The 13,664-nt window shown below is 60.4% G+C and overlaps 1 protein-coding gene across 1 annotated transcript in view; it reads right to left on the minus strand.

Annotated features, from left to right (window-relative positions):
* Nucleotides 1–13,664, minus strand: part of LOC142906478 (phosphatidylinositol phosphatase PTPRQ-like) — a gene marked incomplete at its 3' end in the record, with an annotated part of 28,063 nt that overhangs the window by 1,415 nt on the left and 12,984 nt on the right. The window contains exons 4-14 of the mRNA XM_076054359.1: nt 13,221–13,290; nt 12,656–12,849; nt 11,513–11,768; nt 9,395–9,523; nt 8,677–8,826; nt 5,229–5,401; nt 4,416–4,854; nt 3,599–3,760; nt 2,784–2,972; nt 2,426–2,557; nt 1,305–1,622 (exon numbers count right to left, since the gene is read on the minus strand). Coding sequence (XP_075910474.1) covers nt 1,305–1,622; nt 2,426–2,557; nt 2,784–2,972; nt 3,599–3,760; nt 4,416–4,854; nt 5,229–5,401; nt 8,677–8,826; nt 9,395–9,523; nt 11,513–11,768; nt 12,656–12,849; nt 13,221–13,290 — 2,212 coding nt within the window. The remainder of the gene's footprint in view (nt 1–1,304; nt 1,623–2,425; nt 2,558–2,783; nt 2,973–3,598; nt 3,761–4,415; nt 4,855–5,228; nt 5,402–8,676; nt 8,827–9,394; nt 9,524–11,512; nt 11,769–12,655; nt 12,850–13,220; nt 13,291–13,664) is intronic.

Raw genomic sequence — 13,664 nt, forward strand, 5'->3', positions numbered from 1 at the left:
GATGGTGCTGGTGGTGGGCTTCCACCAATAAAGGGAGTGGGCAGTACTGGTCCTGGTGGTTGGCTTCCACCAATTAAACGGCTGCCAGGTCTAAAGTGGAAACATTACAGCCAGTTATGACTTTAACTGGTTGATAACGTCCTTCCACTGATTGCTGAGCTTGTACCCATCTTGTCGTTGAAATTGTCTCTATGTCTTTATATACGGATGGGTTTCATGAACGAATCTTTGTCGATGCGCCAGTGGGTTTGCAACATCTTCACACATTTCCTGTTGTATTGCCAGCAAGGAGTAAAATCACCTATTCTAATTTTTCATACTTTGAAGCTGGCAAAAAAGGTCCCACTAAATAGATACCTTTTGCAAAGAATCGAGTTACTGCAGTAACCACACAGAGTCCTTGCCGTGGACATACAAACAAACTTGCTTTGATCATATATGCATTATTTTTTTAAACCGATTGGCTTACACTCAATTAATGCTGTCACTTGATTACCTGCAAAAGGTATCGTCCATTTGGCGCTTAAACATCTGCACACACCACCTGTTCGATTGCCAGAAAGGGTATGAAGCCTACTCCTATTTTCTCATACCTTTGACACTGGCAAAAACCCCCAAAAAAGTGTGCCGTGGATGGCACCGCCGTGCTCACGGCACGACGTTTTTGGCTGCGCCCCTCTCGCCCGACGATGGACGATTGCGAATCGCCGATACCCACTCGCGAAAAATCCGGCACGGCCCGGACGTCGTGCCACCGCCGTGCGCCTCGCTCGGCACTCGCCCAACGCTGCCACCGCCCCCCCCACCCTGCCACCCCCCGTTGCGTTGGCGCTCGCAGATGGCGGTGAGGCAGAAGCTGCCGAGATGGCATCGCTATGCCGGGAGGGTTTGGCTCCGGGCCTCCGGCTATGGTTGCGACCCCCCCACCCCCCACCCCCCCACCCACACACGGCCAGCGCTGATGACGACGACGACGACATCACCGTGATAATGCTGACGATCATGACGATGCAGCTGCTGCTGATGATGATGATAATGACGATGATGAAAATGCTTCTACTGACAACAACGATGACGACAATGATGATGACGACGACGATGATGACGATGGCTGTTGCTGCTGGTCTCCTGCCCATGACGACATCAGAGAGATGATGAAGACGATGATAACGACGACAATAATAACGACGACGATTATGACGACGACGACGACGACGACGTCGATTACGACGACGAGCACGACGACGATTCACGACGACGACGATTATGACGACGATCACGACGACCGGTGATTGGCGCCGTACCGTCATCGGCGGTGCGCACCAACAGCGCGGCGCTGCTCTGGTTGCCGTGGCCGGCGCGCGTGTAGGCCCGCACCCGCACCTCGTAGAGGCCGTACTTGCGCAGGCCCGTGAGAGCGACCGCCTCGCTCGGCGTCGTGACCGCGAGGGCGGCGCCGGCCGCGGTGCCGGCGGCGGCGGCGGGCGGCGGCATCGACGTCGTGGTAGAGCACCTCGTAGTAGAGAACCACGCCGTTGGGCCGCTCGGGGCACGCCACGTCAGGTTGACCTGCGTGGGGCTCACCGCCACGTAGCTCACGTCGCGCGGCGGAGAGTCGGGGCCTGCACGGGGGGGGGGGGGCGGGGGGGGGGGGAGCGTCAACAAGCGTGGACGCCGCGGCCTCCTGCTGTCTTCTCTGTGTGTCTCTGTGAGTGTCTTTGTGTGTGTCTCTGTGAGTGTCTTTGTGTGTGTCTCTGTGTGTGTGTCTCTGCATGTATCTCTGTGTGTGTGTCTCTGTGGGGAGCGATAGTGTAGTGGTTAGCGCGCTGCGCTATGAACCCGGCGACCCGGGTTCGATTCCCGCTCACGACCAACACCAGTGACGATTATCTGAACCGGTCCCGGGCCTCCCCTAGGTCGACTCAGCCTCAGATGAGTACCTGGTGCGGTGGATAAAAACATTGCCACTAGGGAAACAAAGGCGGTCGGGCGTGGTGCTGGCCACCCACCCCCTCGTGTACCGTTCCGGCCTTCATAGGTGCTCGCTAACAGCACTTGCCCCTACAGTCTGTTAAGGCTATATGGGGATCTTTGATCTTTGTGTCTCTGTGTGTATGTCTCTGTGCGTGTGACTCTGCGTGTGTCTGTGTGTGTGTGTCTCTGTGTGTGTGTCTCTGTGCGTGTCTCTGTGCGTGTGTCTCTGCGTGTGTCTCTGCGTGTGTCTCTGCGTGTGTCTCTGCCTGTGTCTCTGCGCATGTCTCTGTGCTATGTGTGATCTCTATGTGTGTCTCTATGTGTGTCTCTATGTGTGTCTCTATGTGTGTCTCTATGTGTGTCTCTATGTGTGTCTCTATGTGTGTCTCTATGTGTGTCTCTATGTGTGTCTCTATGCGTGTCTCTATGTGTGTCTCTCCCCACGTCTCACCGTCCCCCCCGTCCCCCCGTCTCACCATCTCAGGCGTGGTGAGGAAGACGTTGTCGGCGTCGGTGAGGAGGCTCTCTCCGGCGCCCGTGGATGCCGACACACGCAGCCGGTAGCTGGAGAACTTGAGCAGGCCTGGGGCAAGGGGTGGGGGGCATGGGGGGCACGAGGAAGCATGGAGTGGGCATGGGTGGGGGGCACGGTTGGGGGCACGGTTGGGGCACGGCCGTGGACATGGAGTAGGCACCACCACGAGCAGAGACAGCGCGAGACAGGGACGCTGCGATGGAGGCGCTGCCCGTGATGGTGGTGTTGTGTTGGTGGTCCCGGCGGCAACGTTGATGGCGGTACCGGCTCGTACCTGCGACGGTGGCGGTGGTGCCGTTGGTGGTGAGGGCGCGCGTCTCGCTGCCGGCGTCGCTGCCCAGCAGGGCCACGTAGACCGTGTAGGGCCCCAGGACGCCGTTGGGGTGCAGGGGCGGCTCCCACGTGACCCGCACGGAGGTGGGCGACAGCGTCTCGGAGCGCACGGCACGCACCGGCGACGGCACTGCGCACACAGTGGCGGCATCGTCGTCGTCATCATCGTCGCCAACAACGTCGTCGTCGTCGTCATTATTAACATCATCGTCATAATTAACATCATCATCGTCATCATCGTCGTTGTCATCCTTCATCGCCATCATCAACATCATCATCGTCCTTCATCAGCATCACGATTGTGCGCAATCTGTCTTCCACCGATCGCCATCACTCACGTGCTCTTTCGTCATCATCATCATCATCATCCGTGCATCTGTGCGCGCGACTCCCGCGTGCCCACACCCGCGCATGCCCGTGGATACGCATGTGTCAAGACGCGCACGTGTCAAGACGCGCACGTGTCAAGACGCGCACGTGTCAAGACGCGCGCGTGTCAAGACGCGCGCGTGTCAAGACGCGCGCGTGTCAAGACGCGCACGTGTCAAGACGCGCACGTGTCAAGACGCGCACGTGTCAAGACGCGCACGTGTCAAGACGCGCACGTGTCAAGACGCGCACGTGTCAAGACGCGCACGTGTCAAGACGCGCACGTGTCAAGACGCGCACGTGTCAAGACGCGCACGTGTCAAGACGCGCACGTACCACCCCCCCAACCGCGGCTCTCCCCGCGGCGCGCGCGAGCCATCGGCGTACCGCCCTGCAGGGTCCACGCGCTCACGCTGACCGCGGGGCCCTCGCCCATGACGGTGACCGCCGACACGGAGAAGCTGAGCTCCGAGTACGGCGGCAGACGCGGCACGGCAAGCGCCAGCAGCTCCCCGGACACGTCGCCCAGCACCGTCAGCTGCTGCTCCGCTACGCACGAGCAGAGACACGGGTGTGACCTGGGTAGCCCCGCGCAGAGACATGTGTACACACACGTACACAACCGCGCACGCACACGTACACAATCACGCACACACACATGTACACAATCACGCACACACACACACACGTACACAATCACGCACACACACACACGTAAACAATCGCTCACACACACACACACACGTACACAATCACACACACACACACGTACACAATCGCGCACACACGTACACAATCGCGCACACACACACAATCGCGCACACACACACAATCGCGCACACACACACACACAATCGTGCACACACACACACACAATCGCGCACACACACACACACGTACACACGTACACAATCCACAATATTGTGTGCAAGCGCCTCTGCATGGTTGCAAGCGGTTGTGCGTGATTGCTTGTGGTTGAGCACGGTTGCATGCGGTTCCACACGATTGTGCGCAGTTGCACGCGGTCGCATGCGATTGCGCGTGATCGAGCATGGATCCACGTGATTGCATGTGGTTGCGCGTGGTCGAGCATGTTTGCAAGCGGTTGCACGGGATTGAGCTTGGCCTTGCGCGGTTGCACACAACCACGCGGAGTTGGCGCCTGGCGAGTGGCGCGGCGGTGCCGTCGCGGCGGTTACGCCACCTGGGCCGGGCTCCGCCGCGTCTCTCCTCTGCACGTGCGGCGGCTGGCGCCATCGCGGGAGCAGCAGCGGCGGGGGAGGAGGCACCGGCGGGGGGGGCACCGGCGGAGGGGGGGCACGGCCCCTCGGCTCGAGGCCCGACCGCTCGCCGCCGGCGCCGCCGTGGTCATCGCCGACGTAGCCGCCCCCGGGCTCCACCGCCACCGCCCGGCGCAAGCGGCGGTCGGCGTAAGGGAAGAGCGGCGCCGGCGGTGTGACGGCCGAGACCGGCGTGGCGGGCGGGGTCGCCGCGGTGGTCGCGGAGGCGCCGGGAGTGGTGCCGGTAGCGGCGCTGGCGCTGGTTGCTGAGCTGGCGCTGGCGGTGGAGGCGGAGGCGGGCGAGGTGGTGGCGCTTGACAGGTACGCGGTCATGGGGCCCACGCCAGACCCCAGGTCATCTTCCTGCAATGACGAGCAGCGTCGTTACCGGTGCACGGGCAACGTCGTTACCGGTTACAGGGGCAGCGTCGTTACCGATTACAGGGGCAGCGTCGTTACCGATTACAGGGGCAGCGTCGTTACCGGTTACAGGGGCAGCGGCGTTAGCGATAAACGGGCATCGTCGTTACCGGTGCACGGGCATCGTCGCTACCGATGCAACGCATGTAAGCAAAGGGGCAACGCTCTATCCCGCCTGCCTCTGCCTTCTCCTGGCAGGGGCAGGGGGCACGGCTCCTCCCCACGGCTAGAAGGGGGGAGAGAGCGAGAGATGAAACGGATGGAGACCGGGCCACACACTTCCGCCCCGCGCCGGCCGCCGCTCTCCCGGGCCTCACCGCGGTGCGCTCCCGCAGGACCACCTCCTGGACGATGGCGCCGGTGCTCTGGACGAGCGCCAGCACGCGGTAGCGCAAGATGGCGCCGTTGGGCTCCGACGGGCGGCTCCACTGCACGAGCACGGCCGTCGCGTTGAGCCCCACGGCCGTCAGGTCGCCCACGGGGCCCGGCACTGTGGGCAGCACGGCGAGGCTCTGTGAACCTCTGTGAGCCTCTGTGAGCCTCTGTAAGTCTCTGTAAGTCTCTGTGTGCCTCTGTGAACCTCTGTGAGCCTCTGTGAGTCTCTGTGTTTCTGTGAGTCTCTGTGAGCCTCTGTGAGTCTCTGTGGGCCTCTGTGAGTCTCCGAGTGTTTCTGTGAGCCTCTGTGAGTCTCTGTGAGGCTCTGTGAGTCTCTGCAAGTCTGTGAGTCTCTGTGTGTCTCTGTGAGTCTCTGCAAGGCTTTGTGAGCCTCTGTGAGCCTCTGTGAGTCTTTGAGTCTCTGTAAGTCTCTGTGTGCCTCTGTGAGTCTCTGTGAGGCTCTGTAAGTCTCTGTGTGCCTCTGTGAGTCCCTGTGAGCCTCTGTGAGTCTCTGTGAGTCTCTGTGTTTCTGTGAGTCTCTGTGGGCCTCTGTGAGTCTCCGAGTGGTTCTGCGAGTCTCTGTGAGGCTCTGTGAGCCTCTGTGAGTCTCTGTGAGGCTCTGCGAGTCTCTGCAAGTCTGTGAGTCTCTGTGTGTCTCTGTGAGTCTCCGCAAGGCTTTGTGAGCCTCTGTGAGCCTCTGTGAGTCTTTGTGAGTCTCTGTAAGTCTCTGTGTGCCTCTGTGAGTCTCTGTGAGGCTCTGTAAGTCTCTGTGTGCCTCTGTGAGTCTCTGTGAGGCTCTGTAAGTCTCTCTGTGCCTCTGTGAGTCTCTGTGTGTTTCTGTGAGTCTCTGTGTGCCTCTGTGAGCCTCTGTGAGTCTCTGTGAGTCTCTGTGAGTCTCTGTGAGTCTCTGTGTTTCTGTGAACTTCTGTGAGCATCTGTGAGTCTCTGTGAGAATCTGAGTCTCTGTGTGTTTCTGTGAGTCTCTGTGAGGCTCTGTGAGCCTCTGTGAGTCTTTGTGAGGCTCTGCAAGTCTGTGAGTCTCTGTGTGTCTCTGTGAGTCTTTGCAAGGCTATGTGAGTCTCTGTAAGTGTCTGTTGGCCTTTTTGTATTTGTGTGTCTTTGTGAGTCTCTGTATGTCTGTGAGCCTCTGTGCGGCTCTGTGAGTCTCTGCATGTCTGTGAGTCTCTGTGTGTCTCTGTGGGCCTCTGTCAGTCTCTGTGAGCCTCTGTGAGTCTATGCGAGCCTCTGTGAGCGTCTGTGAGTCTCTGTGAGTCTCTGTAAGTCTCTGTGTGTTTCTGTGAGTCTCTGTTGGTCTCTTTGTGTTTGTGTGTCTCTGTGAGTATCTGTATGTCTGTGAGCCTCTGTGAGCCTCTGTAAGTCTCTGTAAGTCTCTGTAAGTCTCTGTGTGCCTCTGTGAACCTCTGTGAGCCTCTGTGAGTCTCTGTGAGTCTCTGTGTTTCTGTGAGTCTCTGTGAGCCTCTGTGAGACACTGTGAGTCTCTGTGGGCCTCTGTGAGTCTCCGAGTGGTTCTGCGAGTCTCTGTGAGGCTCTGTGAGCCTCTGTGAGTCTCTGTGAGGCTCTGCGAGTCTCTGCAAGTCTGTGAGTCTCTGTGTGTCTCTGTGAGTCTCCGCAAGGCTTTGTGAGCCTCTGTGAGCCTCTGTGAGTCTTTGTGAGTCTCTGTAAGTCTCTGTGTGCCTCTGTGAGTCTCTGTGAGGCTCTGTAAGTCTCTGTGTGCCTCTGTGAGTCTCTGTGAGGCTCTGTAAGTCTCTCTGTGCCTCTGGCCTCTGTGAGTCTCTGTGTGTTTCTGTGAGTCTCTGTGTGCCTCTGTGAGCCTCTGTGAGTCTCTGTGAGTCTCTGTGAGTCTCTGTGAGTCTCTGTGAGTCTCTGTGTTTCTGTGAACTTCTGTGAGCATCTGTGAGTCTCTGTGAGCATCTGAGTCTCTGTGTGTTTCTGTGAGTCTCTGTGAGGCTCTGTGAGCCTCTGTGAGTCTTTGTGAGGCTCTGCAAGTCTGTGAGTCTCTGTGTGTCTCTGTGAGTCTTTGCAAGGCTATGTGAGTCTCTGTAAGTGTCTGTTGGCCTTTTTGTATTTGTGTGTCTTTGTGAGTCTCTGTATGTCTGTGAGCCTCTGTGCGGCTCTGTGAGTCTCTGCATGTCTGTGAGTCTCTGTGTGTCTCTGTGGGCCTCTGTCAGTCTCTGTGAGCCTCTGTGAGTCTATGCGAGCCTCTGTGAGCGTCTGTGAGTCTCTGTGAGTCTCTGTAAGTCTCTGTGTGTTTCTGTGAGTCTCTGTTGGTCTCTTTGTGTTTGTGTGTCTCTGTGAGTATCTGTATGTCTGTGAGTCTCTGTGAGGTTCTGTGAGTCTCTGCATGTCTGTGAGTCTCTGTGTGTCTCTGTGTGTCTCTGTCAGCCTCTGTGGGTCTCTGTGTGTTTCTGTGAGTCTCTGTTGGTCTCTGTGTGTTTGTGTGTCTCTGTGAGTCTCTGTATGTCTGTGAGTCTCTGTGAGCTTCTGTGAGTCTATCTGTGTTTCTGTGAGTCTCTGTGTGTCTCTGCAAGGCTCTGCGAGTCTTTGTGAGTCTCTGTTGGTCTCTGTGTGTTTGTGTGTCTCTGTGAGTCTCTGTGAGTCTCTGTTGGTCTCTGTTGGTCTCTGTTGGTCTCTCTGTGCTTGTGTGTCTCTGTGAGTCTCTGTTGGTCTCTGTTGGTCTCTTTGTGTTTGTGTGTCTCTGTGAGTCTCTGTTGGTCTATTTGTGTTTGTGTGTCTCTGTGAGTCTCTGTGAGTCTCTTGCATGTCTGTGTGTCTCTGTGTGTCTCTGTGTGTCTCTGTGAGTCTCTCTAAGTCTACATATCTATGTAAATCTCTACCTACGAGTCTCTACGTATCTCTGTAAGTCTCTACGTATCTCCATGAGTCTCTACGTATCTCCGTGAGTCTCTACCTATCTCTGTAAATCTCTACCTACGAGTCTCTACGTATCTCCGCGAGTCTCTACCTATCTCTGTAAATCTCTACCTACGAGTCTCTACGTATCTCTGTAAGTCTCTACGTATTTCCGTGAGTCTCTATCTATCTCTGTAAGTCTCTATCTATCTCCGCGAGTCTCTACCTATCTCTGTAAATCTCTACCTACGAGTCTCTACGTATCTCTGTAAGTCTCTACCTATCTCCGCGAGTCTCTACCTATCTCTGTAAATCTCTACCTACGAGTCCCTACGTATCTCTGTAAGTCTCTACGTATCTCTTTAAGTCTCTACCTATCTCTGTAAGTCTCTACCTATCTCTGTAAATCTCTACCTACGAGTCTCTACGTATCTCTGTAAATCTCTACCTATCTCTGTAAATCTCTACCTATCTCTGTAAATCTCTACCTATCCCCCCCCCCCCCCCCCCCCCTCTGACCGTCGGAGGAGGTGGTGACGATGAGCCGGCGCTCGGGCCCCACCCCGACGCTTGTCTGGGCCCACACCTTGGCCGTGTACTCGGTGAACGGGCGCAGGTCGCCCACCGTCAGCCGCAGGGCCGCCACCGTCTCCTCGGCCTGGATCGCGCCTGCCCCGCCATCACGATATCAGTCGCGGCACAGCGGGCACAGTACCTAGGTGCATGCGCCACGAGGCGAGGGGTCCAGGGCGCGATGTGGTAGCGCAGGCCGAGCTGGTATACACTGCGGTAGTGCACGATGTGGTAGTTCAGGCTGTGGTAGCGCAGGCTGTGGTAGTGCAGGCCAAGCTGGTAGTGTAGGCCGAGCTGGTATAAACTGCGGTAGTGCATCATGTGGTAGTGCATGCTGCGGTAGTGTGGGCTGCGGTAGTGCAGACCAAGCTGGTAGTGTAGGCCGGGCTGGTAAACACTGCGGTAGTGCACGATGTGGTAGTTCAGGCTGTGGTAGCGCAGGCTGTGGTAGTGCAGACCAAGCTGGTAGTGTAGGCCGAGCTGGTAAACACTGCGGTAGTTCACGATGTGGTAGTGCATGCTGTGGTAGTGCATGCTGCGGTACTGCAGGCTGAGGTAGTGCATGATGTGGTAGTGCATGATGTGGTAGTGCATGATGCGGTAGTGCATGATGTGGTAGTGCAGGCTGCGGTAGTGCAGGCTGCGGTAGTGCGCGGAGGCTCACCGGAGGAGCGCGTCACCTGCACCGTGTACTGCACCTCCCCGTTGGGCCGCGCCGGCGGAGTCCACTGCAGCGTCAGCGAGCGCGCCGTCAGCTCAAGCACAGTCAGGATCCCCGGGGGGTCCTCCGGCACTACCGGGGGGGGGGGGGATTGATGGGGGGGGTGGTAACCGGGCAGACCTGTCACAACCCTGCCTTCCACCCTCGCACGCCCGTTCACCCGCACGATCCCCCGCGCGATCTCCCCCTCTCCTCCCGCTCGCCCGCCCGCTCGCCCCCTCTGCGCCCGCTCGCCCGCCCGCTCGCCCGCCCGCTCGCCCCCTCTCCGCCAGCGAGCGTGTCTTCCCCTCGGGTTGCCACCTAGCACCCGATGGCGCCACGGCCTGTAGCTGGTCCCCGCTGCGCCCTCGCCAGCGACGCCACGGCCAGGAGGGCGACCGCCACCGCCCTTGCCTGGCACGGCGGCCACCAAGACGGACGCACCCACCGCCACCACCACCACCGTCATCACCACCGTCATCACCACCATCACCGCCGTCATCACCACCACCGTCACCGCCGTCACCACCACCGTCACCACCGCCACCTGTGTGGCCAACCCAGCTCCTCTGCTTCACCGGCGGCGATGCCACGAAGCATCCGGTGAGGGCCCTGGCGCTGTCGGTGTCTGTGCGGGAAGGGGGGGTGTGGGGTGGGGCGTGCGAGGGGGCTACCCCCCCCCACCCCGGGCCCACGCCGGTGAGCGGCGGTGCCAGGGGGTGCGGGCAACAATAATAAACACGTGGGTGGGGGGGGGGGCACGCGGGGTTAGGCCTGGCCAGCATCACGGTCATCACCGTCACCTCCCCCGGCTCCCCCCCCCTCTCTCTCTCTCTCCATCTCTTCCACTCTGTCCCGCATCTTACCTCTTCAAGCTCTCCTCTCTTCATTCTCAGCACCCTCTGCTACCATCTACTTTTCCCTGCCTCGCTCAACTCTCTGTCCATCCCCCCCCCCCCCGACCCCACTCTCTCTCCTCTCCTTTCGTCCCTCCCCTCTCTTTCTCCCTCTCCTCCACTCCTCCACTTCTCCACTCGCCCTTCCACCGCTCCTCCCCAGCCCCCCCCCCCCCGTGTCGTACCGCCGCGCCACCGGCACTGACCGTTACCGGCCGCCGATACGGTTACTCACATCAGGTGGCACGAACAGCGGCGGTGATAACGCGGCCCGGCGCATTGGTGCTCCATCTCCGGTGGAAATTCCCCATTCCTATGGCGGGGGCGGGTCTATTCATAAGCCAACAGCTATTTACTTCCCGCCCCCCCCCCCCCCGCCCCGCCCAACCCGCCTCGCAAAGCGGTGCCTTATTTTATCTACCCCTTGGGAGGGAGGCGCAATGATGATGGGTCGGTGTCAACTCCCGCCGAGCGGGGATTTGAACTTGCGGCCTGCCGACTGCGAGCGGCTCGCTCTGGCAACGGATGCGGCAGAGACTCGGTACCCCGTGAGTCACCCAGACTCCCACGGGACACGGGGAGAGAGGGCAGGGAGAGGGAGGGAGGGAGGGAGGGAGGGGAGGGAGGTAGGGAGGGGAGGGATGAGGGAGGGAGGGAGGGAGTGAGTGAGTGAGGGAGGGAGGGAGGTAGGGAGGGGAGGGAGGGGAGGGAGGGAGGGGGTGAGTGAGTGAGTGAGAGAGGGAGGGAGGGAGGGAGGGGAGGGAGGGGAAGGAGGGAGGGAGGGATGGAGGGATGAGGGAGGGAGGGAGGGATGAGGGAGTGAGTGAGTGAGGAAGAGAGGGAGGGAGGGAGGGAGGGAGGGAGGGAAGGGAGGGATGAGGGAGGGAGGGAGGGAGGGAGAGAGGGATGGGAGGGAGGGTGTGAGGGAGGGAGGGAGGGATGAGGGAGTGAGTGAGTGAGGGAGAGAGGGAGGGATGGAGGGAGGGAGGGAGGGAGGGAGGGAGGGAGGGAGGGAGGGAGGGAGGGAGGGAGGGAGGGAGGGAGGGAGGGAGGGAGGGAGGGAGGGAGAGAGAGAGGGAGGTAGGGAGGGGAGGAAGGGATGGGAGGGAGGGGAAGGAGGGATGAGGGAGGGGAGGAAGGGATGGGAGGGAGGGTGTGAGGGTGTGAGGGAGGGGGAGAGACTGACCCCACTCGGGCGTGCGGACCTCCAGGTAGGAGCTGGCGCCCTCCCCGGCGGCGGTGGAGGCGCCCACCTCGACGGCGTAGCGTGTGTGTGGCCGCAGGCCGCCGATCAGGAAGGTGACGTCGCGGGCGGCGTCGTACGCGGCCGTCGAGCCACCCGGCGGGGCCGCCGTGGCCGTGGCCGTGGCCGGGGGCGGCGGCGGCGGCGGCGGCGGCGGCGGCGGCGGCGGGGTCAGCGGAGGCGTGAGTGTCGGCGAGATCTGGAGGTCGGTGGTTGGCGAGGTCAGGGGCGCGCGGTGGGGGTCAAGAGGTCGTGCTCGGGGGGCCGATGCTCGAGCGGCCAGGTGAGGAGAGGTCGCGAGGAGGAGGTCACGAGGGGAAGGTCATTAGAGGGAGGTCACGAGGGGGGAGGTCACGAGAGGGAGGTCACGAGAGGGAGGTCACGAGAGGGAGGTCACGAAGGGGGAGGTCACGAGAGGGAGAGGTCACGAGATGGAGGTCACGAGAGGGAGGTCACGAGAGGGAGGTCGCGAGAGGGAGGTCACGAGGAGGAGGTCACGAGAGGGAGGTCACGAGATGGAGGTCACGAGGGGGAGGTCACGAGAGGGAGGTCGCGAGAGGGAGGTCACGAGAGGGAGGTCACGAGAGGGAGAGGTCACGAGAGGGAGGTCACGAGAGGGAGAGGTCATGAGAGGGAGGTCACGAGAGGGAGGTCACGAGAGGGAGGTCACGAGGAGGAGGTCACGAGAGGGAGGTCACGAGAGGGAGGTCACGAGAGGGAGGTCACGAGAGGGAGGTCACGAGAGGGAGGTCACGAGAGGGAGGTCACGAGGGGAGAGGTCACGAGAGGGAGGTCACGAGAGGGAGGTCACGAGAGGGAGGTCACGAGGAGGAGGTCACGAAGGGGGAGGTCACGAGAGGGAGGTCACGAGGGGAGAGGTCACGAGAGGGAGGTCACGAGGGGAGAGGTCACGAGGGGAGAGGTCACGAGAGGGAGGTCACGAGAGGGAGGTCACGAAGGGGGAGGTCACGAGAGGGAGGTCACAAGATGGAGGTCACGAGAGGGAGGTCACGAGGGGAGAGGTCACGAGAGGGAGGTCACTAGATGGAGGTCACGAGGGGAGAGGTCACGAGGGGGAGTTCTCACCGCGGGCGGCAGGGTGGACTGAGCGGAGTCGCGGACGCGCACGGTGTAGGACAGGCGCTCGCCGCTCTCGGCGTCACGCACGCGCACCGAGTAGAGCGTCACCAGGCCGCCGGGGGCCGGTGGGGGTCCCCAGCTGAGCCGGATGGCCGTGTGGCTCACGGGGATGGCCTGCAGGGCCCGCACGGGGCCCGGCACTGCGGGGGGGGGGGGGTAAGGGTGGTGGGGGGGGGGGCGAGTGGGTAACCGTGACATTTGACCCACGTGCTCGCTCGCCACGTACGGCAGGGGGCGTCACCGCCGGCCGGTCGCCTCCTCGTCACTCGTTCATCGCTGCCACCGCTACCGCCGTGGTCAGGGTTAGCCGTGAACTTCGGTCGCGATCCCTCCTCCCTCCACCCCCCCGTGGTCCCGGGCTCTACGAGATACTCACTGGGTCGTATCAACCACCACCACCACCACCAGCACCACCACCACCACACCGTGTTCAACCACCACCACTACACCGTGTTCAACCACCACCACCCGGTGCCCAGTGGCGGTGCGTGGTTGCTGTGCCGCGACTCACGGCTGTCCGGGGTCGTCACCATCCTCGTCTCCTGGAAGGCGCCGGTCCCCACGGAGCTCACGGCGGCCACCTGCACCACGCGGTAACACGACCACGTGACCACTCGACCACTCAACCACTCAACCACACAACTACTACTCAACCAAACAACCAAACCGCACAACCACACAACCACACAACCACACAACCACTCAACCACACAACCACACAACCACATAACCAATCAACTAAGCAACCACTCAACCACTCAACCACACAACCAATCAACTAAACAACCACACAACCACACAACCAAACAGCCACTCAACCACTCAACCACACAACCACACAACCACTCAACCACACAACCAAACAACCACTCAACCAAACAACCACTCAACCACACAACTAAACAACTACTCAACCACACAACCAAACAACCAGTCGACCACACAACCACACAAC

This window comes from Petromyzon marinus, chromosome 65, assembly GCF_048934315.1.
Source record: "Petromyzon marinus isolate PM22_M1 ecotype Great Lakes invasive population chromosome 65, UKy_Petmar_22M1.pri1.0, whole genome shotgun sequence".
Taxonomy (NCBI): Eukaryota; Metazoa; Chordata; class Hyperoartia; order Petromyzontiformes; family Petromyzontidae; genus Petromyzon; species Petromyzon marinus.